This window comes from Scyliorhinus canicula, chromosome 11 (assembly GCF_902713615.1).
Source record: "Scyliorhinus canicula chromosome 11, sScyCan1.1, whole genome shotgun sequence".
Lineage (NCBI taxonomy): Eukaryota > Metazoa > Chordata > Chondrichthyes > Carcharhiniformes > Scyliorhinidae > Scyliorhinus > Scyliorhinus canicula.
The window spans coordinates 100,937,758-100,961,380 of record NC_052156.1 but is presented as its reverse complement, the minus strand read 5'-3'; the positions used below and the strand labels follow the sequence as shown (position 1 = coordinate 100,961,380).

The 23,623-nt window shown below is 46.1% G+C and overlaps 1 protein-coding gene across 2 annotated transcripts in view; it reads left to right on the top strand.

Annotated features, from left to right (window-relative positions):
- cfap54 (cilia and flagella associated protein 54) overlaps nucleotides 1-23,623 on the top strand; it is a 763,542-nt gene that overhangs the window by 127,267 nt on the left and 612,652 nt on the right. For both annotated transcript variants that reach the window (XM_038810895.1, XM_038810894.1), the window contains 3 exons: nucleotides 1,596-1,690; nucleotides 16,760-16,897; nucleotides 22,887-23,037. In XM_038810895.1, coding sequence (XP_038666823.1) covers nucleotides 1,596-1,690; nucleotides 16,760-16,897; nucleotides 22,887-23,037 — 384 coding nt within the window. The remainder of the gene's footprint in view (nucleotides 1-1,595; nucleotides 1,691-16,759; nucleotides 16,898-22,886; nucleotides 23,038-23,623) is intronic.

The following is a 23,623-nucleotide window of genomic DNA, read 5'->3' as shown; positions in this document are numbered from 1 at the left end:
CCGTCCCCTGCCATCTTCAAAATCCCCCATCCAGCCCCCTTGGAACGAACCGGTGGTTATCACATATCGGTGCCCACACCGATGTCCCCATATGCTGCCTCCATTGTCCCCACACCCTCAGGGCTGTGACTACTACCGCCTTGTGGAGTACCGAGCCGATGTGAACGGCAGAGGTGCTTTTAACAGTGCCCCCAAACATGTGTCTTTACATGAGGCCGTCTCCACCCGCTCCCAAACCGACCCCTCCCCCACTACCCACTTCCTGACCATTGCAATATTCGCCACCTGATAGCAATTGATAAAATTTGGAAAAGGCAGCACCCACCTCCACGCCTGCGGTTCAGCAGCACCTTCTTCACCCAGGGGGTTTTATCCGCCCAGACAAATCCCAAGATCACTGCATTCACTTTTTAAAAAAACGCCTTGGGTTTAAAAATTGGAAGGCTCTGAAAAACAAAAACCTCAGGAGGACCGTTATTTTAATTGTCTGTACCCGCCCCGCCAATGAAAATGGGAGCATATCCCACCTCCGAAGGTCCCCCCTCATCTGCTCCACCAGCCGACCCAAAATCAGTTTATGCAGCTGCTCTCACTCCTGCACCACCTGGATACCCAAATATCAAAAGCGCCCTCCCACCACCTTGAATGCCATCTCACCCAGTCTCCTCTCCTGCTCCCTCCCCTGAATCGCAAAGACCTTACTCTTACCCATATTTAATTTATACTCCCAAAACTGACCTATTTCCTCTAATGTCCACATAATCCCTCCAATGCCCCCCAGCAGGTCCAATATGTTTAAAAGTAAATCGTCCGCGTAAAGCGAGACTCTGTGCTCCAACTCCGCCCCCGTACTATTCCCTGCCAGACCCTCGACTGCAGAGGCTAATTTCAACAACAACTTAAACTATCCGTACCTAGCAAAGTCTTTCTGCTGAAAACCGATTTTAAATTCTCTAATGACTGGTATGTGATAAAATTCATTTTTCTGTTTCTGTTTCTGCGTAAGTTGGCAGTATGTGGAGAATATGGGTGCGATCTACCGGCCCCGCTGTGCCCGAATGGGAGTAGTACGCAGCCAGTAAATGCAGCGCAAGGCCTCTCACTGGCTTCCCGACAGCCAGTACACCGTGTGAGATCTACCCAGATGTTGTGAGTGGTCGCGATCAGGATCCCGCCCACAATGGGCAGGACCAAGCCTCGTATGCCTAAGTAGGTTTAAAACCCACTGAGGCGTGTTGACCCAGGATCTTTCGGGCTCCTGGCACCTCCTGGCCTCCCCAGGGAGACCCTAGCTGGGTGCCATTCAGTACTGCTCCACACAAATGTGGGCCAGGTGGGACAGCACCCGGGGATCTCCCGGGCCATTGGAGGCCCCTGAGTGGTCAGAGCCAGGACAGGGTGGCCCCATGGCTCCCCCTACCCCTTGAATGTGGGTATCTTGGCACTGGCACCCTGGCACCTTAGCTCTGCCACCCTGGATCTCACCAACCACTGGGGGCCCTGGTCTAGGATCACACAGGTATCATCTCTTTCGGAGGGAGATTGGATTAAAACTGAACTACAATTAATAATGTATATTAATCTGTTTCTGATAGGTGGAACAATTCAACCTGGTGGGACTGTCATTTCATGTGATGATCTTGTGATATTAGCAGAAGCAATGTTTGCTTACACCTGTACCCCTCTGGAGGTATGTTTGTAAAGATTTTGAGAATTACATCTTCAAATTAGGACATTCGTGTATTGCAGCACAGCATCAATGATTTGGTTTGTTGCTATATTTGAAATCTTAAAGGACCACGTTAAACTTCCAGCAGGGAAAGAGAAGCATTAAAATCCACACTAAGAACAGAAAAATGCTGCAACAACTCAGCAGATATGGCAGAGTTAGCAGGTGGAATTTACTGGCCATGGCAGTGGACCTGTCCACCAGCAAGAGAGCTGGTGGCAACTCCATCATGGCTATTTTAGGAGCAGCAAAGGAATCTATTCCCAATTATCCACTCTGCTGATTACTGGTTGCTGTTGGGGCTCTCAAGTCCTGCAGGGGAGATCCCCACATGATTTTCTTTCACAGGGTGGCCACATTTTGACTCACTCTCCTAACCTATCTATATCCATTTGTAAGATTCTTATTTCCTCATTGTAACTTATTGTCCACCAAACATCCTCTCCATATCCACCATGTCAATGGCCGGCAAAGGCTTGGAGGGCCGAAGGGCCTGTTCCTGTGCTGTATTTTTCTTTGTTCTTTGTAACCTTCTCTGAACTCCTAATGCATTCACATTTTTCCTTAAATAAGGAGACCAATACTGTGCACAGTCCTCCAGATATTGTTCCCAATGTCCTGTGCAACTGAAGCATATCCCTTTTTAGTGAACCACAGATTATGGGCTTTCCCCTTGGAATTTTACTTTCTGATTGGAATGTGTCTATTCTGTGTATTGTGAAATATCCCTTTAAATGTCTTCCACTGAACTTCCTTGATCTATCCCTTCAGCTAGTGTTTCCCAAACTTTTCGAGCCGTGGAACCACCAGTGACTTCCCAAGTGAATCAGGGAACCCCAAGCATTCTCATAATGTCGACATCCCTTCAGTTCAAGAGAAATAGTGCGAATACAGTAATCAACTGTAAACAAGTCTTTTCTAGCTAACTCTATGCATATATTCGGAATTAGGAAGAAGTACACAGTCACAAATACATTCTCCAGCTACATGGCTCCTCACATTAAGCCCTGGCCAAATGACCCTCCCATGGCCATTAACATTAGCCGCTGGACGTAGTATCCACTACTTTCTTACAAACAAAATTTAAATCTCACCTTTTGTCATTTTTAATAGGCAAGTGATGCTGGGACGCTGGTACTCATGTCGGGCACATGCACCTCTGTTCCCTCTTTGACATGCACACATCTTCCTCTCTCTCAGACAGACGCGAACACACATTTCCCTCTCATGCATACATCTCCCTCTCACATATGAAAACACACACGCACGTCTCCCTCCCACACACATGTGTGCATCTCCCTCATTCTCTCTCAATCGCACACATCCCCCTCTCACTCACACACACTCAATTCCTCTCTCACACACTCAACCCCTCACACACACTCACTCCCTCACACACACGCTTCCCCTGTCTCACGCACAGTCACCTTCCTCTCACACGCACTGTCCCCCTCACACACACCCACTCCATCTCTCACACCCACTCACCCCATTTCTCACACACACCTTTCTCACAAGATTCCCTAGGCCCGTTTTAACCTCCTGTAATGGCGCACGCTCAGAGGCCCACTCCAACCCACATTCCAAGGCATGCTCTGGCCCCCCTGCTCCAACCTCTTGCTCTGCCTTTGCCCATCTCCCCGAGATCGCTCTGCTCCCCAACCTAACCCCTCCCCAACCCCACCAAGCCTCCTCTACCCTTCCCTCCAAGGCCCACATTTCTCCCCCCACTCTGAGGCCCTCTTTTCCCATCCCTCCACTGCCCACCCTCATCAATTCAGGGGATGGAGTCTGGAGAAGCAGCTCTGCAGCATTTTTCAAACTTTTGAAATGTATCAGTCTTTCCACAAATCTGCTGGGAGGCTCCCATGGACTTCCTGGGTTCCATGTACCCAGTTTGGGAACCCATGCCATAAGCATATTTGCCAGTTCACTCTAGCTAGCTCATTTTTCATGCCTTCATAATTGCAGCTCGACTTTCAAGGCCTCATAATTGTATGTTGAGGAAGTGATGGAGTAGTTAAGATTGGTGGGGGAGAGGGTGAGTTGAGAGGTGTACTTGTGAGGTCATTACACCTCTTTCTATATTGAATCCAGATCCTGGAGTGATTCTGGTGCACTAACCTTAGCAATCACCCTTGTTCCCATCTACCATGCAGAGGTCCTGGGATGCCCCTAGAGGAGCTAGCAAAGTCTACTTCCCTCCTGGCCCTCACATCTCAATTTAGGATATTCAGGAAGGCATTAGGGAAACGGGGATCAAACCTGTGACTGATCGCTACTACGTGCACATTTTTCACAGTAATTTAGTAAGAAATGCAACTTTGTTTTATGGGGTTCCATGTCGATTTGGATTAGTTGATAGTTTTTTTAAATAGTTGCCTTAAAGTCCTTAAGGTATAGGATGAGAATTAGGCCACTCGGCCCATCGTGTTTGCTCCGCCATTCGATCATGGCTGACATGTTTCTCATCCCAATTCTCCTGTCTTCTCCCCGTTAACCCTGATCCCCTTATTAATCAAGACCCTATCTATCTCTGTCTTAAAGACACTCAGTGAATTGGCCTCTACAGCCATCGGCGGCAAAGAGTTCCCCAGATTCATCACCCTCTGGCTGAAGAAATTCCACCTCATCTCAGTTTGAAAGGATTGTCCCTTCAGTTTGAGGCTGTGCCCTTGGTTCGAGTCTCTCCTTTTAGTGGAAACATCCTCTCCACATCCACTCTATCGAGACCTTTCAGTATTCTGTAAGTTTCAATGAATTCCACCCTCATCCTTCAAAACTCCATTGAGTACAGATCCTGAGTTCTCAACTGCTCCTCATATAACAAGCCCTTCATTCCGGGGATCATTCTTGTGAGTCTCCTCTGGACACCCTCCAGGGCCAGCACATCCTTCCTTAGATACAGGGCCCAAAATGGTTCACAATTTTCCAAATATGGTCTGACCCGAGCCTTATACAGCCTCAGAAGGAGATCCCTGGACTTGTATTCGAGCCCCCTCGACATGAATGCCAACATTGTATTTGCCTTCCGAACTGCCACTGAACCTGCATGTTAGCCTTTAGAGAATCTGAACAAGGACTCCCAAGTCCCTTTGTGCTTCAAATTTCCGAAGCTTTTTCCCCATTTAGAATCGCTGATGGTAGAAATGTTTGAGGGTGCGATGGTAAGGGGAGCGTTGCCAGAGGCGATGAGGCAGACATCCATCTCATTATTACTTAAAAAGGCGAAGGATTCAGTGGAGTGTGGGTCATACAGGCCCATTTCTCTACTGAACATTGACGCTAAGATATTGGCGAAGGTGCTGGCCGCGAGATTGGTGGAGTGCCTTCCGGAGGTGGTGAGTGAAGATCAGACGGGGTTCGTCAAGGGCAGGCAGCGATCGGCAAATCTGCGGCGGCTGTTGAACGTGGCGCTTTCTCCAGCAGAGAGAAGGGAGCTGGACCTGGTGGTGGCATTTGATACGGGGAAGGCTTTTGACAGAGTGGAGTGGAGTGATTTGTTTGCGGTGCTGGAGAAATTTAGGATTGAGCCTAAGTTTGTGGCATGGGTGAAATTATTATAAAAGGATCGACAGCATGTGTGCGGATGAAGGATATCAATTTGGTGTACTTTCCTCTATTTTAGGGAATGAGACAGCGATGCCCCATGTCCCCCCCTTCTGTTCGTACTGGCGATTGAGCTCTTGGCCATTGGGCTGAGGGGCTCGGACTTGTGGAAGGGGATAGTGAGGGGTTGGTGGGGTGGTGTTGGAGCATAGCTGTCTCTGTAGCCAGTCGATCATCTTGGACCTGAGCTCGTTGGTGAGGGACATAATGGGGCTGCTGAGGAAATTTGGGGCGTTTCACGTGGCATAAGTTAAATTTGGGAAAGAGTGAATATTTTGTGCTGTTTTCTCCAGGGACAGGGGTAGGAGTGGGAGGGTTGCCAGTCCATGTAGCAGCAACTCATTTTAGATATTTGGGGCAACAGGTGGTGCAGGAATGGGGACTCCACCAACTTAATTTCATGAGCCTGGTGGGGAGGGTGAAGGAGGACTTGGGGCGATGGGATAGTCTCCCATTATTGCTGGCAGGTCAATTAAGGGGCAATTTAGTATGGCCAATCCAAATATCTTTCATATCTGAGAATGTGCAAACCCCACACATTGACCCGAACACCGGTCCTTGGCACCGTGAGGCAGCAGTGCTAACCACTGGGCTACAGTAAGGAAAAATGAAGATTCTGCCAAGGTTCTTATTTCTGTTTCAGTGTCTGCTGGTCTTTTTGCAAAGTCATTCTTTTGAGAGGTGGACAGGCAGGCCTCGTCATTTGTGTGGGCAGGGAAGGTGGCCAGGATAAGGAAGGAAGTGCTCCAAAGGGGGCAACAGGGGTTTGGCTCTTCTGAATTTTTGACACTATTACTGGGTGGCGAATGCAGAGAAGGTGTGGGGCTGGAGTAGAGAGAGACGGCGGCTTTGTGGCTTCTGATGGAGGTAGGTTCTTGAAAGTGGTCAGGATTGCGGGTGCTGGCAACCGCGCCGCTACCATTCCCCCATGGGAAGTACTCGGGTAGCCTTGTGGTGGTAGCCATGCTGAAGATTTGAAGACAATTCCAACAGCACTTAAAGAGGAGGGCAGGATCGAGGGTGAAGCTAATCAAAGGGAATCAAGGGTTTGAGCCAGGGAGGATGGATGTGAGGTTCTAGGTATAGAATCCTAGAATTTGGCAGAAGGACGCCATTTGGCCCATCGAGTCTGCACCGGCCCGAAGAAAGGGCACCCTACTTAAGCCCATGCCTCCACCTTATCCCCTTAACCCAGTAATGCAACCTGACCTTTTCAACACTAAGGGGGAATTGATCATGGCCAATCCACATAACCTACATATTTTTGGACTGTGGGAGAAAACCGAAGCACCTAGAGGAAATCCATGCAGACACGGGGAGAAGGTGAAAACTCCGCACAGACAGTCACCCGAGGCCAGAATTGAACCCGGGACCCTGGAGCTGTGAGGCAGCAGTGCTAACCACTGTGCCACCGTTCCTCCCACATATGGGAGGAGAAAGGGGTGAAAGAGATGAAGGATCTGTTTTTGGATGGGCAGTTCAGGAGCTTGGAGGAATTGCGGGCTGAAGTATGGGCTCCAGTGTGAGGAGGGGTTTAGGTACATGCAGGAAGTTTGCAAGAAAAGTATTCGCAAGCTTTCAGTTGACACTGTCCTCCTCGTTTTGGAGGAGGTGTGTCGGTGGGGGAGCGGGAGAGTGGGGTCATTTTGGCAATCTCTGGTAGGATTATGGAGCAAAGTAAGAAGTCTTACAACACCAGGTAAAAATCCAACAGGTTTGTTTCGAATCACCAGCTTTCGGAGCACTGCTCCTTCCCCAGGTGAATGAAGAAGTGGGTTCCAGCAACATATGTATAGACAAAGTCAAAGATGCAAGACGATACTTTGAATGCGAGTCTTTGCAGGTAATTAAGTCTACAATCTAAAATATTTCTTCCCCGCCAAACAAGCCCCAAAATTATCCTGTTCACCTTCCAAAAAAAGGACTTGGGAACAAAGATGGGGAGCATCTGTAACACGAACAAGAACCTGGGCATCACCGTAATTTTAACATGCCCAGCCAGTGACAGCGGCAACCCACCCCATCTCTTGAAATCTGTCTTCATTTCCTCCACCAACTTCAGTTTGTTTAGCTGGGCCCAGCTCTGCGCCATCTGCCCTCTAACATTAATCGGGAAGACCTTCTTTCTCTTTCAATTTGTACCCGACAAACCGGTCAAATTCCCTCAGGATCTCCATAATCCTTTCAATGCCGCCAAATGGGTCTGAAATGTGTTGTCCGCATATAGCGAAACTCTATGCTCGGTACCACTATTCATAGAATCATAGAATTTACAGTGCAGAAGGAGACCATTCGGCCCATCGAGTCTGCACCGGCCCTTACAAAGAGCACTCTACTCAAGCCCACGTATCTACCCTATCCCAGTAACCCCCACTTAACCTTTTTGTACACTAAGGAGTATCAGACTGCTCCACCATGCCTGCATGATGCCAGGCCAGAATACCATTTCCCGGGCCCTATGTTTGCATTTTTCAATGTCCAAATGTCCATGCAGCTTTTTTTTAGCATAAGTGGCCGTAGCGAATGGTGGATGACGATCCTGTGCTGCCTCAGAAGCAAACCATCCACCTCACTGAGGCCGACGCGAATGTTTACAAGAGATGGGATTTATAATCATCTAGAAAGGAATAATTTGATTAGGGATAGTCAACATGGTTTTGTGAAGGGTAGGTCATGCTTCACAAACCTTACAGGTCAGAGCCACTGGGGGAGTCTGGAAGATGCAGGAATATCTAGATGGGCTGGAGTACCCGGGGTTAGGGGAGGGGGACAGGGCTACATTAGAGGGGCGATAGTGGAGCAAGAGATAAAAGATGCGATTGGGAGGATGCAGTCGGGGGAGGTGGCAGGGCTGGATGGGTTTCCAGTGGAATATTATAAAAATTACAAAAATAAGCTGATGGTGGGGCTTTGAGGAGGCCATAGGGAAGGGGGTGTTACCACAAACTTTGCAGCAGGCATCGATTTCCCTGTTACTGAAGAAAGATAAGGACCTGACGGAGTGTGGGTCGTATAGGCCCATATCATTTTAAAATGTGGACGCAAAAGTATTGGCAAAGGTACTGGCAGGCAGGCTGGAGGAGTGCTTCCCGAAGGTGATAGGTGAAGATCAGACTGGGTTTGTGAGAGGAGGGCAGCTCTCTTTCGAACATTAGGAAGGTATTGAATGTGGTTATGGCACTGGTGGAGGGAAAGGAAACAGAGGTGGTTGTGGCATTGGATGCCAAGAAAGCATTTGACTGGGTAGAATGGGGTGCTTAATGGCAGTTCTGGAGCAGTTTGGAATTGGACCCAGATTTGTGGACTGGATAAGGAGCCGAAGGCCAGTATCTGCACAAATAACATCAACTCAGAATTCTTTCCTCTCCACCATGGGACTAGGCGGGGATGTCCTATGTCCCCCCGCTGGTTGCACTCGCGATTGAGCCATTGGCCATCGCGTTAAGAAGTTCGGGAGTATGAAAAGGGATAGTGCGGGGTGGCGATAGAGCAGGGGTGGGCAAACTTTTCCGTGCAAGGGCCACATTCGGAAATTCACAATTTTTAAGGGCCGCATAGTATATTAATTAATAGTCCCGGTTGTAACCAATTAGCATGCGGCATATACCTCAGCGCTTCCCCCGGCAGCATCCTGCCTTTAGCCCTCTTTTTCTCTACTTTTCAAAAATGGCGCTTCACCCGGTTATGATTCTGGGCGCCTCATACAGAACATAGAACAGTACAGCACAGAACAGGCCCTTCGGCCCTCGATGTTGTGCCAAGCAATGATCACCCTACTCAAGTCAATGTATCCACCCTATACCAGTAACCCAACCCCGCCCCCCAATTAACCTTATTTAAAAAAAAAAAATTTTTTTTTAAATTTAAAAATAATGACTTGATCTTGGTGGGCTGCATAAATACCTTTGGCGGGCCGTAGTTTGCCCACCCCTGCGATAGAACATAAGGTCTCCTTATATGCCGATGACTTGGTATTATAAGTGTCGCAACCGAGTGTGTCAATTGCGGGAATACTGGAGCTGCTTTGGGTATTTGGGTCTTTCTCAGGGTACAAATTAAATCTAGACAAGAATGGATATTTTGTGGTGTCTCGGCCAGAGGTGGGGGCAGGGGTGGGGAGGCTGCCATTCTGTACAACATTTCTAGTTTGATGGGGTGGATGAAAGCTGATCTGGCAAGGTGGGATGGCCTACCTGTCACTGGCGGGTCGGGTACAGGTAGTTAAAATGAATGTGCTTCCGTGATTCCTCTTTATTTTCCAATGCCTGCCGATTTTCCTGCCAGAGGCATTTTTTAGAGAGAGATTAAAGAATGATTACCTCGTTCACATGGGGAGGGAAGGTGGCCAGAATTAGAAAGGTGCTGCTACAGAGGGGAAGGCAGGCAAGGGGTTTGGGCCTTCCGAACCTGGTGTATTATTCTGGGCGGCGAACGTGGAGAAGGTACAGAGCTGGGAAGGGGTTGACTCCCAATGGGTCAGAATGGAGGAACGTTTGTGTAGGGATTGAAGATGCTAGCAACAGCATCGCTTCCGACAGCCCTTGAAAGCCATGTCAGCTTTCACCCTCCCTCGACAAGAGTGAATATTTTGTGGTGTGTCCGTACTAATAGCTTCGTTGAGAATTTGGAGGCAGTTTCGCCAGCACTTCAGGTTGGGGGCAGGGTCAAGGGAAATGCCAATTCGATCATAGATTTGAGCCAGGGAAGTGGGATGGAAATTTTTAGAGATGGGAGGAGTTAGGGAATTAGGACACTAAAAGATTTGTTTCTTGGGATCGGTTTGCGGGATTGAAGGAGCTGGGAGCGAAGTATGGGCTGGAGCAGGGGAAAATATTTAGATACGTGCATGTTCGAGACTTTGCAAGAAAGGAGGTACAGAGCTTCCCAGTAGAGCCAGCTTCCACATTGCTGGAGGAGGTGCTGACGAGAGGGGGACTGGAGATGGGTTTAGTATCGGCGGTTTAAGGGGCTATTTTGGAGGAGGAGAAGGTGCCGCTAGAAGTGATCAAGGCAAAGTGGGAGGAAGAGTTGGGAGAGGGTATGGAGGAGAGGTTCTGGTATGAGGTGCTCCAGAGGGTGAATACCTCCACCTTGTGTAAGAGGTTGGGGCTGGTACAGCTGAAGGTGGTGTACAGGGCACACCTTACAAGGGCGAACATGAGCCGCCTCATTGAGAGGGTAGAAGATGTGTGTGAACAGCACGGTAGCATTGTGGATAGCGCAATTGCTTCACAGCTCCAGGGTCCCAGGTTCGATTCCGGCTTGGGTCACTGTCTGTGCGGAGTCTGCACATCCTCCCCGGGTGTGCGTGGGTTTCCTCCGGGTGCTCCGGTTTCCTCCCACAGTCCAAAGATGTGCAGGTTAGGTGGATTGGCCATGATAAATTGCCCTTAGTGTCGATTGCCCTTAGTGTTGGGTGGGGTTACTGGGTTATGGGGACAGGGTGGAGGTGTTTACTTCGGGTAGGGTGCGCTGTCCAAGAGCCAGTGCAGACTCGATGGGCCGAGTGGCCTCCTTCTGCACTGTAAATTTTATGAAATTCTATGAATATTGCGCAAACAACGTTCATATGTTTTGGTCCTGTCCAAAGCTGGAGTATTACTGGAAGACGATGTTTAGGGTAATCTCTAAAGTGGTGCACGTGTAACTGGAACCGGGCTCTTGGTTGGCCACATTCGGGGTGTCGGACCAGCCAGAATTGGAAACGGGTGAAGAGGCAGATGCTGTTGCCTTCGCCTCGTTGATTGTCCGAAGGCGGATCCTGATGGGTGGAGATCAATCTCTCCACTCTATGCCCTGGCGTGGCGGGGGGACCTGCTGGAATCTTGAGAACGTCAAATTTGAACTGAGGGGAAGGATGGAGGGGTTCTACAATTCATGGGTGTTATTCATTATGCACTTTCGAGAATTGTATTACATGGAACATTAAGGGAGGGTTCGGGGTGAGTTTTCAGTCAGAGTCAAAATACCAATTGTCTACAAGGAGGGGGTCTGTATGTGTTAATGGTGACTATGGGTGATTCCTGATTCCTTTTTGTCATTTGTTTATGTTAACATGCGGGCTAATGTTTGAGGGTTGGTGGGAGGATGGGATCGTTGTTATTGTTATGCGGTTTGGCATTGCATTCGTTACTGATTATTGTTTATTTTTGCGTGTAAATTTGGGAGAAAATGTGAAAAAGGAGAATTAAAAAAATTAAAAAAAAAGAAAAGGTGGGAGAAGCACATTTAATTACCAAACTTGACTTATTAAAGGATATTGGCGATACTTTTATCAGACAGGGCAAAGGAAGTTTTGGCTTTTGTGATGCAAAATCAACAGTATCAATTTAAATTCATACCACTTGAATGAGAAATGTGATAGCAACATGCCAATGATTAACCATGATGTGGAGATGCCAGCGTTGGACTGGGGTGAGCACAGTAAGAAGTCTTACAACACCAGGTTAAAGTCCAACAGGTTTGTTTCAAATATGAGCTTTCGGAGCACTGCTCCTTCACCTGAGGAAGGAGCAGTACTCCAAAAGCTCGTGTTTGAAACAAATCTGTTGGACTTTAACCTGGTGTTGTAAGACTTCTTACAATGATTAACCAACAAGATCAACAATTGTGCAGTATACATTCACGATTTGGTGGTGTTCAGTGGAACCTGGAAGGAGCATTTGGAACATTTAAAACATTTATTCGATCAACTAAAGGAAGCTGGATTCGTGGCAAATTTGGCAGAGTGAGTTCAAAAGCTCTAGTCACCTTAGGCGTACCATTGGACACGGTCAGATGGCTCCATGGAATATGAAGACAAAAGGGAAGCACGGTGGGACAGTGGTTAGCACTGCTACTTCACTGTGCCAGGAACTCTGGTTCAATTCTGGCCATGGGTGACTATGGAGTTTTTACTTTCTCCCTGTGTCTGCGTGGGCTTCTTCCGGGTGCTCCATTTTCTTCCCACATTCCAAAGATGTGCAGGTTAGATAGATTAGCCAGGCTTACTGTCCAAAGGTATGGAGGTGAGGTGGAGTTACGGGGATAGGACGGCTGAGTGGGCCTAGGTAAGGTGCTCGTTCAGTGGATCGGTACAGACTCAATGGGCCGAATGACCGCCTTCTGCATTGTGGTAATTCTATGGTTCTATTGGAGAATTTCCAAAACCATCGACTGGGAGAAAAGCTCTGAGGTTTCTGGGTATGAGGGTTTCTACTGGAAATTTGTGCCAAATTTTAGCAGCGTGGTTGCTCCACTGACTGAACTAAACACACAAAACCTCAGTGCGTGGCAGAATGTCAGAAGGCACTCACAAATCTGAAGACTGTGTTTACACTGCACCAGTGTTGATGACACATAATTATTCCAAAGCATTTAAGGTGGCAATTGATGCGAGTGATGTGGATGTTGGTGCTGCACTGTTGCAGGAAGACAACGAGGAAATTGAAAGACCAATTGGGTATTTTTCTAGAAAAATTCACCAACAGAAATATTTGACCATCGAAAAGGAGACTTTGAGTTTGTTATTGGCGTAATAACATTTTAACATCTATGTTAGTAACAATTTCTGTGATATAACTGTATATACAGATTATAATCCATTAAAACACTTGGACAAATTTCAAATGCAAAATGCAAGATCATTTAGATGGAGTTTATTATTACAACTGTTTAATTTACGAATTCTCCATGTGGCAAAACAGAAAATATGATTGCTGATGCTTTATCAGGACTATAGCATGCCAGAGGCAAAAATGGATGATATTCATGTTGATATTTGCCTGTTTAAAAATGTAAAATGATATACCTTTATAGAATACAAATTATAAGTAATCTTAAGAAATGTTTAAAGTTTCAAAGGTTTTAGAAAATGAAACCATCTGTTTACATTGCTGGTTCATTCTTTTTAAAGGGAAGTGTGACGATTGGGGGATTTTAGGAATATTGATTTCTAACTATTGGGGCAAGTTAAGACCATAAGACCATAAGACATAGGAGTGGAAGTAAGGCCATTCGGCCCATCGAGTCCACTCCACCATTCAATCATGGTTGATTTCAACTCCATTTACCCGCTCTCTCACCATAGCCCTTAATTCCTCGAGAAATCAAAAATTTATCAATTTCTGTCTTAAAGACACTCAATGTCCCGGCCTCCACCGCCCTCTGTGGCAATGAATTCCACAGACCTACCACTCTCTGGCTGAAGAAATTTCTCCTCATCTCTGTTCTAAAGTGACTCCCTTTTATTCTAAGGCTGTGCCCCCGCGTCCTAGTCTCCCCTGCTAATGGAAACAACTTCCCTACCTCCATCCTATCCAAGCCATTCATTATCTTGTACGTTTCTATTAGATCTCCCCTCAACCTCCTAAATTCCAATGAATATAATCCCACGATCCTCAGACGTTCATCGTATGTTAGGCCTACCATTCCTGGGATCATCCGTGTTAAGAGTTAAGTTTGGGGGTATGTGTGCTTGACTGCAATGGTCATGGTTTTTAAAACAATTTTGTTTTGCTTCTCGGAAAAAGGAGAAATTGACCAAAAGAATGTGCATTGGTGGGGAGGTTCCTAGTGAGTTAATGTGCTTCTTCAGCCTGCAATGATAATTTGTTTTTCAGCTTGGGGCGATGAGGCCATTGCTGGGTGGAGCCCAGGGAAATAGAGAGGCTGTGGGTTTGGAGAAACCTTGGGAGAGAGAGGAGTTTAGGTCTGATCTGGCTACCACATGATGCTGAACCATAATTCCTGGATTGAATCATTCTTTCTGCACAGCCTGAAAATAAACTAAAATATTGGGGTTTTGGTCTGATATCCTAACCATTATTAGGGCCTGGTCTGGGACCATAATTCCATGTTTATTCAAACTTGGCCTGTCCAAATTCCATGCAAGCCTAGCTGCGGAGGCTGTTGGCTGCAATTTAATTTAGTGTCCAATTCTGTGTCCGGCCTACTTTCTCAGGCTGTTGACCATCTGGCTACCAAAGGATGAAAGGATTGCTAAATTTACACTCCTGCTCAAAAATGGAGAGAAGGATGAACCTGATCATTACCAACCAGTCAATGTAAATTCAATAGAAAAATAACAGCCACTTGAACAAGCATGGACAAATAAAAATTAAGCAAACACAGATTTTCCAAGGGCAAATCATGCTTGATTAATTTGTTTAAGTTCTTTATGATGAGGTTACCCAGAGGGTGGATATGAGCAGTGAAGTTGATACTGTGTATGTGAATTTTGGTGAGGCCTTTGATGGAGAAGCACATTAGAGAATGCTGATATTGAACCAAGGTGCACTGGCTCGAGTGCTTTCTGTCGCTTTCAAGGAGCACGGAGTCTGTTGCAAACAGCCAAAGGGCTGTGCTTTTTGATACAATGCATCAATCTTTGAGACATATGACCGACATACCTGACACCATACACCACATTTGTAATTTGTGCGATAAGCAGAGCAGCTTTTTGGCTTGACAACAACATCCCATCCTGTAAACAGAATGGCACTCATTTTGCTACTTGATACTGTAGTAGTAGCATGAAATGACTGGTTTGAACTGTCACTCAAATGTTTGAGACTCCTTACCTTTCCAGGGTACTGAGGTAGATTGGGCACTTTTCAATATTGAAAAGACAACTTTTTAAGCATGTTCATGACTTTGTGTGATATTGAATGAGCAATAATCTGACCAGGTAGTCATTATCACGCAGGATAGCTTTGATGCACCCTTTTTCAGCATTATGTTTGCACAGTGAACACATTGCTCAGGCGCCATTTGTTCATAAGGCCAATCTTATAGTGTGTGGAACTGTAGGAATTCCACTTGTACACTTTTTAAAAAAATATATATTTTATTCTCTTTTTTCACATTTTCTCCCAAATTTACACCCAACAATAAACAATAATCAGTAACGAATGTAATGTCAATCCCCAGATCAATAATCCCATCCTCCCACCAAACCCCAAACATTAGCCCGCATGTTACCATAAACAAATTACCAAAAGGAATCGGGAATCACTCATAGTCACCTTAACACATACAGTCCCTCTCCCCCGAACCCTCCCAGCCCCCACCCAATGTTCGATGTGATCCAATTTTCGAAAGTGCATAATGAATAACGCCCATGAATTGCAGAACCCCTCCATCCTTCCCCTCAGTTCAAATTTGATCTTTTCAAGCGGCAAGAATTCCAGCAGGTCCCCCCGCCACACCAGGGCACAGGGTGGAGAGATTGATCTCAACCCTAGCAGGATCCGCCTTCGGGCGTTCAACAAGGTGAAGGATTCAACATCTGCCTCCGCGCCCGTTTCCAACCCTGGCTGGTCCGACACCCCGAATATGACCTCCCGAGGGCCCGAGTCCAGTTTCACACGCACCACTTTAGAGATTACCCTGAACATCTCCTTCCAATAATCCTCCAGCTTTGGACAGGACCAAAACATATGAACGTGGTTTGTGCCCCCCCTACCCCCTCAAAGAGCCGGCTCATCCTCGCATTTGTAAGGTGTGCCCTATACACCACGTTCAGCTGTATCCACCCCAACCTCGCACACGAGGTGGAGGCGTTCACCCTCCGGAGCACCTCACACCAGAACCTCTCCTCCATAACTTCTCCCTACTCTTCCCTGATCCCTTCTAGTGGCGTCTTTTCCTCCTCCAAAATAGCCCCGTAAACCGCCGATACTACCCCCTTCTCCAGTCTCCCTGTCGTCAGCACCTCCTCCAGCAATGTGGAAGCCGGCTCTACTGGGAAGCTCTGTATCTCATTTCTGGCAAAGTCTCGACCCTGCATATTTATAAATATTTCCACCTGCTCCAGCCCATACTTTGCTCCAGCTCCTTCAATCCCGCAAAATGACCCCAAGAAACAAATCTTTTAGTGTCCTAATTCCTTTCTCCTCCTATCTCTGAAAATTTCCATCCCACTTCCCTGGCTCAGATCTATGGTTCCCCCGATTTGGCATTTCCCTTGACCCTGCCCGCAACCGAAAGTGCTGTCAAAACTGCCTCCAAATTCTCAACAAAGCTATTACTACCGGACTCCCTAAGTATCTCCCCTGGGGCCGTTAGGAGCGGCGCAGTCGCTAGCACCTTCAATTCTGACCCCCTCCCCAAACTGTCCATCCTGACCTGTTGGGAATCAACCTCTCTGACCCAGCACCGTAGAATTCAAATTGTATATTGACCAGTAAAGCTAGATTTATGGTAGATAGTAGTGGAGAACCCACCGGCAGATTTCTCAAGGAAAGGGAGCTCATTTAGCTGCTCCCTTTCACAGATTAATTTTGGTATTCTTATGAATCTGTCCTGATGAATGCAACACAAAAAAACTTCAACAGCAGGTCTTATTTTTTCAGCAATACTCAACTGAAAATTGCATATTGTCAAAGATAATCTTATAAAATAAACCAATTGCTGTCGAAATTTTCAATTTTCTATTTCTAGGGTGCCATCCCAGACATAGACATGGTTGTTGATGCCGTTCTTTTTCTGTGGCAAAAGTGCAAGACTGTTCTACAGAGAGGCAACTTTGGGATTATTGGTTCTACTAAATACCTAAAGAAGATGGATAACTTTGGGAAGGTTTGAGCATTCATTAATCATCAACCCGATTGATGACTCACGACAAAATCAAAATACTGTGGTTGCTGGAAATCTGAAATAAAACAGAAAATGTTGGAAACATTCAGGAAGTCGGGTAGTACGTATCTTGCAGAGAGAAACAGAATTAACATGCTGGGTTGGTGACCTTTCATCAGCACCGGAAGGTGCTCGAGATTGTATTATTTTTAAGCACAGAGGTATGGAAAAATTGGAGTGGGTGGCAATTGTTGATACACGGTGATAGGTTGGAAGGCAGATTGATTTAATGATGAAAATTTAATGATGGTGCAAGGCCATATTCTTTCAATTCGACACTTTATTGCCTTCTAGACTCCACACTGATTCAACAAATTCAAACTATAAACCCAGTAAAGAGATCTGTAAGTATATATAGCAGAATAGGATGGATGGAGGGAAGCATGAGAATTTTGGTAAAAGGAGAAGGCTGCCATGATGGAGAAGATGGGGGATTGTGCACAAATAGGGGAGTTGCAAAAACCACTGTACAAGTAAAATCCAAATTTGACAGTTCCAATATCATCATTGACTAGACAAGAAATGCCTCCCATCAAGCCTGGGGATGGAAGCCTATCCGTCCTGAGGCCAATTCAGGCCCACAAGGGCCTCATTGCTGCACTACTAGTATTCAACCAGTGACGGTGGGGGGCCTTCTAGGAACCTTTACAGGCACTTTTGCCTGATTGAGGGAGAAACAGAGTTAATGTTTCATGTCGCTTAACCTTAATCAGAATTGGGAAAAGTTACAGATGCAATATGCTTTGGACAAGGGGTAAATGGGGCACGGTCAAAAGGAAGGTCTGTGATAGGGTGGCAGACAGGAGAGATTAAATGACAAAGGTTAGTATTCCAGGGCCAAAGGGTGATGGGGTAAGAAAATAATCAAAGAAAGAAGATGTATCTGGAGCAGGTGTGTTTCTGTCTGAAAATTAAAATAACAGAAAAACCAAAACAAGCAAAGGAAAGGCAACAAGGTAGGTGGACAAAGTTTATAGTCTGAATTTGTTGAATCAGTGTGGAGTCTAGAAGGCAATAAAGTGCCGAATTGAAAGAAGATGATAAAGTCATTGGCGGCATTCTCGCCTCTGTACCACAAGTTTCCAGCTTCACGTCCCATTCCAGGGCTTCAGTGCATGAAAATCAAGGCTGACATTCCAGTGAATTTATAGAGAAATACAGCACAGAACAGGCCCTTCGGCCCACGATGTTGCGCCGAACTTTTGTCCTAGGTTAATCATAGAATTTTGGACAATTTTTCATGGCCAATCCACCCAACCTGCACATCTTTGGACTGTGGGAGGAAACCGGAGTACCCGGAGGAAACCCACGCAGTCACGGGGAGGATGTGCAGACTCCACACAGACAGTGACCCAAGTCGAAATCGAACTTGGGACCCTGGAGCTGTGAAGCAATTGTGCTATCCACAATGCTACCGTGCTGCCCTTAAGAAGTTAACCTACACTCCCTTATTCTACCCTAATCCATGTACCTATCCAATAGCCGCTTGAAGGTCCATAAATTTTCCGACTCAACTACTACCACAGGCAGTGCATTCCATGCCCCCACTACTCTCTGGGTAAAGAACCTACCTCTGACATCCCCTCTATATCGTCCACCATTTATCTTAAATTTATGTCCCCTTGTAATGGTGTGTTCCACCCGGGGAAAAAGTCTCTGACTGTCTACTCTATCTATTCCCCTGATCATCTTATAAACCTCTATCAAGTCGCCCCTCATCCTTCTCCGTTCTAATGAGAAAAGGCCTAGCACCCTCAACCTTTCCTCGTATGACCTACTCTCCATTCCAGGCAACATCCTGGTAAATCTCCTTTGCACCTTTTCCAAAGCTTCCACATCCTTCCTAAAATGAGGTGACCAGAACTGCACACAGTACTCCAAATGTGGCCTGACCAAGGTTTTGTACAGCTGCATCATCACCTCACGGCTCTTAAATTCAATCCCTCTGCTAATGAACGCTATCACACCATAGGCCTTCTTCACAGCTCTATCCACTTGAGTGGCAACTTTCAAAGAACTATGAACATAGACCCCAAGATCTCTCTGCTCCTCCACATTGCCAAGAACCCTACCATTAACCCTGTATTCCGCATTCAGATTTGTCCTTCCAAAATGGACAACCTCACACTTGTCAGGGTTAAACTCCATCTGCCACTTCTCAGCCCAGCTCTGCATTCTATCTATGTCTCTTTGAAGCCGACAACAGCCCTCCTCACTATCCACAACTCCACCAATCTTCGTATCATCTGCAAATTTACTGACCCACCCTTCAACTCCCTCATCCAAGTCGTTAATGAAAATCACAAACAGCAGAGGACCCAGAACTGATCCCTGCGGTACGCCACTGATAACTGGGCTCCAGGCTGAATATTTGCCATCCACCACAACTCTCTGTCTTCTATCGGTTAGCCAGTTTGTTATCCAACTGGCCAAATTTCCCACTATCCCATGCCTCCTTACTTTCTGCATAAGCCTACCATGGGGAACCTTATCAAATGCCTTACTAAAATCCATGTACACTACATCCACTACTTTACCTTCATCCACATGCTTGGTCACCTCCTCAAAGAATTCAATAAGACTTGTAAGGCAAGACCTACCCCTCACAAATCCGTGCTGACTATCCCTAATCAAGCAATGCCTTTCCAGATGCTCAGAAATCCTATCCCTCAGTACCCTTTCCATTACTTTGCCTACCACCAAAGTAAGACTAACTGGCCTGTAATTCCCAGGGTTATCCCTATTCCCTTTTTTGAACAGGGGCACGACATTCGCCACTCTCCAATCCTCTGGTACCACCCCTGTTGACAGCGAGGACGAAAAGATCATTGCCAACGGCTCTGCAATTTCATTTCTTGCTTCCCATAGAATCCTTGGATATATCCCGTCAGGCCCGGGGGACTTGTCTATCCTCAAGTTTTTCAAAACGCGCAACACATCTTCCTTCCTGACAAGTATCTCCTCAAGCTTATCAGTCTGCTTCACGCTGTCCTCTCCAACAATATAGCCCCTCTCGTTTGTAAATACTGAAGAAAAATACTTGTTCAAGACCTCTCCTATCTCTTCAGACTCAATACACAATCTCCCGCTACTGTCCTTAATCGGACCTACCCTCGCTCTAGTCATTCTCATATTTCTCACATATGTGTAAAAGGCCTTGGGGTTTTCCTTGATCCTACCCGCCAAAGATTTTTCATGCCCTCTCTTAGCTCTCCTAATCCCTTTCTTCAGTTCCCTCCTGGCTATCTTGTATCCCTCCAGCGCCCTGTCTGAACCTTGTTTCTTCAGCCTTACATAAGTCTCCTTCTTCCTCTTAACAAGACATTCAACCTCTCTTGTCAACCATGGTTCCCTCACTCGACCATCTCTTCCCTGCCTGACAGGGACATACATATCAAAGACATGCAGTACCTGTTCCTTGAACAAGTTCCACATTTCACTTGTGTCCTTCCCTGACAGCCTATGTTCCCAACTTCTGCACTTCAATTCTTGTCTGACAGCATTGTATTTACCCTTCCCCCAATTATAAACCTTGCCCTGTTGCTCGCACCTATCCCTCTCCATTACTAAAGTGAAAGTCACAGAATTGTGGTCACTACCTCCAAAATGCTCCCCCACTAACAAATCTATCACCTGCCCTGGTTCATTACCAAGTACTAAATCCAATATGGCCTCCCCTCTGGTCGGACAATCTACATACTGTGTTAGAAAAGCTTCCTGGACACACTGTACAAACACTACCCCATCCAAACTATTTGATCTAAAGAGTTTCCACTCAATGTTTGAGAAGTTGAAGTCACCCATGACTACTACCCTGTGACTTCTGCACCTTTCCAAAATCTGTTTCCCAATCTGTTCCTCCACATCTCTGCTGCTATTGGGGGGCCTATAGAAAACTCCCAACAAGGTGACTGCTCCTTTCCTATTTCTAACTTCAACCCATATTACCTCAGTAGGCACATCCCCCTCGAACTGCCTTTCTGCAGCTGTTATACTATCTCTAATTAACAATGCCACCCCCCCACCTCTTTTACCATCCTCCCTAATCTTGTTGAAACATCTATACCCAGGGACCTCCAACAACCATTTCTGCCCCTCTTCTATCCAAGTTTCTGTGATGGCCACCACATCGTAGTCCCAAGTACAGATCCATGCCTTAAGTTCACCCACCTTATTCCTGATGCTTCTTGCATTAAAGTATACACACTTCAACCCATCTCCTTGCCTGCAAGTACTCTCCTTTGTCATTGTTACCTTCCCCACTGCATCACTGTGTGCTTTGGCGTCCTGACTATCGTCTACCTTAGTTGCTGGACTACAGATCCGGTTCCCATTCCCCTGGTGAGTTCCTGCAGTGCATCTTATAGATGGTGCACATGGCTGTCACTTTCTCATGAGAGGTTGAATTTCTCATGAGAGGTTGAACTGAGGTGTCGTCTGCCTGTTCAGGTGGATGTAAAAGGTTCCATGGCACTCTTTCAAACAAAATCAGAGGTATCCTGGTCAATGTCTACACCTTCACCCATATCACAAAACAGATTGTTTGGTTATTATCACATTGTTAACCACATTCGTTTATTTGAAAAATGTTGGCAGAATATGGCATTAGTCTGTGGTGCCAACACAACTGAAGAAGAGGTACTGTTCTTTAAGCTTACATTGAGCTTCACTGGAGCAGTGTAGACAGGGACAAGAGATGTGAGTGTGAAAACAAGGTTGAGAATTAAAATGACCACCAGATGCTTGGGATCATGCTTGTGGACTCAACAGAAGTGTTGTGCAAAGCGCTCACCCAATCTGCATTTGGCCTGCCCCATGTAGAGGATACCTAGTTTTGATTTTTTAAGTTCAAATATGGGCTGTTGGCATCACTGGCCAGGCCAGCATTAGTTGCACATCCCTAATTGCCCTTGAGAAGGTGGTAAATAGCTTAGAATTCCTACAATGCAGAAGGAGGCCATTCAACCCATCGAGTCTGCACCGGCCCTTTGAAAGAGCACCCTACTTAAGCCCACACCTCCACCCTATCCCGGTAACCCCACCTAACCTTTTGGACACTAAATGGCAATTCAGCATGACCAACCCATCTAACCTGCACATCTTTCGACATCTTTCAGTTTCAACACTAAGCTTCCTTCTTGAACCGCTGCAGTCTCTGTGGAGTAGGTACGCCCACAGTGCCACGAGGGATTGAGTTTTAGGATTTTGACCCAGTGATAACGAAGGAATGGCAAAGTATTTCCAGGTCAGGATCATGTGCGACTTGGAGGGGAACTTCAAGTGATTGTTTTCTCCATGTTTTTGCTGCCCTAGTCCAAGTTGTGGCCATGGGTTTCATAGATTCTGTTTAGGGAGCCTTGGTGAGTTCCTGCAGTGCATCTTATAGATGGTGCACATGGCTGTCACTTTGCGTCAGTGGTGGAGGGAATGAATATTTGTGGATGGGGTGCCATTCAAGTGGGGCTGGAATGGTACCGAGCTTATTGAGTGTTGTTGGAGTTGCATTCATCCAGGCAAGTAGAGCGTATCCCATCACACACCTGACTTGTTCGACCCTGGCCCTGGGTCACTGTCTTTGTGGGGTTTGCACATTCTCCCCCGTGTGTCTGTGGGTATGACCCCCACAACCCAAAGATGTGCAAGGTAGGTAGATTGGCCACACTAAATTGCCCCTTCAAAAAAAACATTCCTGACTTGTGCCTTGTAGGCGGTGGACAGGCTTTGGGGGGTCAGAAGGTGATGAAAGGTTATTGGCCTGCAACATTAGCTCTGATTCTCTCTCCAGATGTCTGACCTTTTGAGCATTTTCTGTTTTTATTTCAGATGTATAGCATTCTTTTTTTTGATTCGCGAACATTCTTGTTATCATCATAGATAATAGTTTATCTTTCACATGGCTGACATATATTCATTTATCTTGTTTTTATTTCAGTGGATGCATATCCTGTCCATACTTCAAGAAGTGACTATTTGGTGCCATTTAGGAGATGTTGATCCTGTAGTATTGGTAGATATTACACTATACTCAGCAGGGTTGCTGGAAACACTGGCTGATTCATGTGTGAAATCCAAAAGAAAGCCAGGTATGTTTAGTCATGGGAAAGAAATAGACAAAGAATAAATCGATGTTTTGTTACTGACAATACATGTTTAGATAAAATAGCACATTTTATAACTACTCACATGTCAAAACTGAAAAGAAAATATTTTTATTTATATAGTGGCTTTTACAATCTTGGGGGGTGCATATTACTTCACAGTCTAAAAGTATTTTAAGAAGCCATACAATACCAGGATAAAGTCCAACATGTTTGTTTCAAACACTAGCTTTCGGAGCACTGCTCCTTTCTCAGGAAGGAACAGTGCTTCGAAAGCTAGTGTTTGAAACAAACATATTGGACTTTAACCTGGTGTTGTAAGACTTCTTACTGTGCTCACCCCAGTCCAATGCCATCATCTCCACATCTTAAAAGTATTTTGGAATTGTAGCCAGTGTTGCAATGTAGAAAATCAGTAGTCAATTTGCAGTGTCCCACCAACAGCAATGTGATAATAACCAGATAACGTGTTTTAATAATGTTGGCTACGGGATGAATATTGACCAGGATTGCTGCAAGAACTCTTCTGCACTTCTTTGGAAAAGGTATATATTTGGTGTTGTTTTATTTT